At 43.0% G+C, this 426-nt stretch overlaps 1 protein-coding gene across 1 annotated transcript in view; it reads right to left on the reverse strand.

The window, feature by feature from the left end:
- The window catches only part of EMH_0020450 (Eukaryotic translation initiation factor 3 subunit B, related), a gene marked incomplete at both ends in the record, with an annotated part of 2,667 nt that extends 2,575 nt beyond the window's left edge, over nt 1-92 (reverse strand). Inside the window, one exon of the mRNA XM_013501584.1 lies at nt 32-92. Coding sequence (XP_013357038.1) covers nt 32-92 — 61 coding nt within the window. The remainder of the gene's footprint in view (nt 1-31) is intronic.
- Between the last annotated feature and the right edge of the window lie 334 nt (nt 93-426).

Below are 426 nucleotides of genomic sequence, written 5' to 3' on the forward strand. Positions count from 1 at the left end.
AAAGGTAGCAAGATAAGATCCCTGAGGTGACCATTGGACCCTAAGCTCTGTCCATATAGCTTTTCCGTCTTGTTTTTCTTTTTGACCGTCATAACAAAGAATACAAGGGTTTGCCTCTAAAGGGTCTAACCAATAAACCTCTGTCTCTAAACCATAGCGTAATACAAACTGCTCACGGTATCTATCGTCACTCAACCACCAACGGACGTCTTCACGCGTAAACCCTAAACACACAGGAAACCCTAAACCCTAAACCCTAGATAGTAAACCCTAAACCCTAAACCCTAAACCCTAAACCCTAGGGAAGAAAGAATACAGAGAACGGAGAATAAAATGCTCCCGGTATCGATCGTCATTCAACCACCAACGCACGTCTTCACGCGTAAACCCTAATTCATACAAATACATAAACCCTAAACCCCCAAA

This window comes from Eimeria mitis, genomic scaffold (genome assembly GCF_000499745.2).
Source record: "Eimeria mitis Houghton genomic scaffold, Emh_scaff715, whole genome shotgun sequence".
Classification (NCBI taxonomy): domain Eukaryota; phylum Apicomplexa; class Conoidasida; order Eucoccidiorida; family Eimeriidae; genus Eimeria; species Eimeria mitis.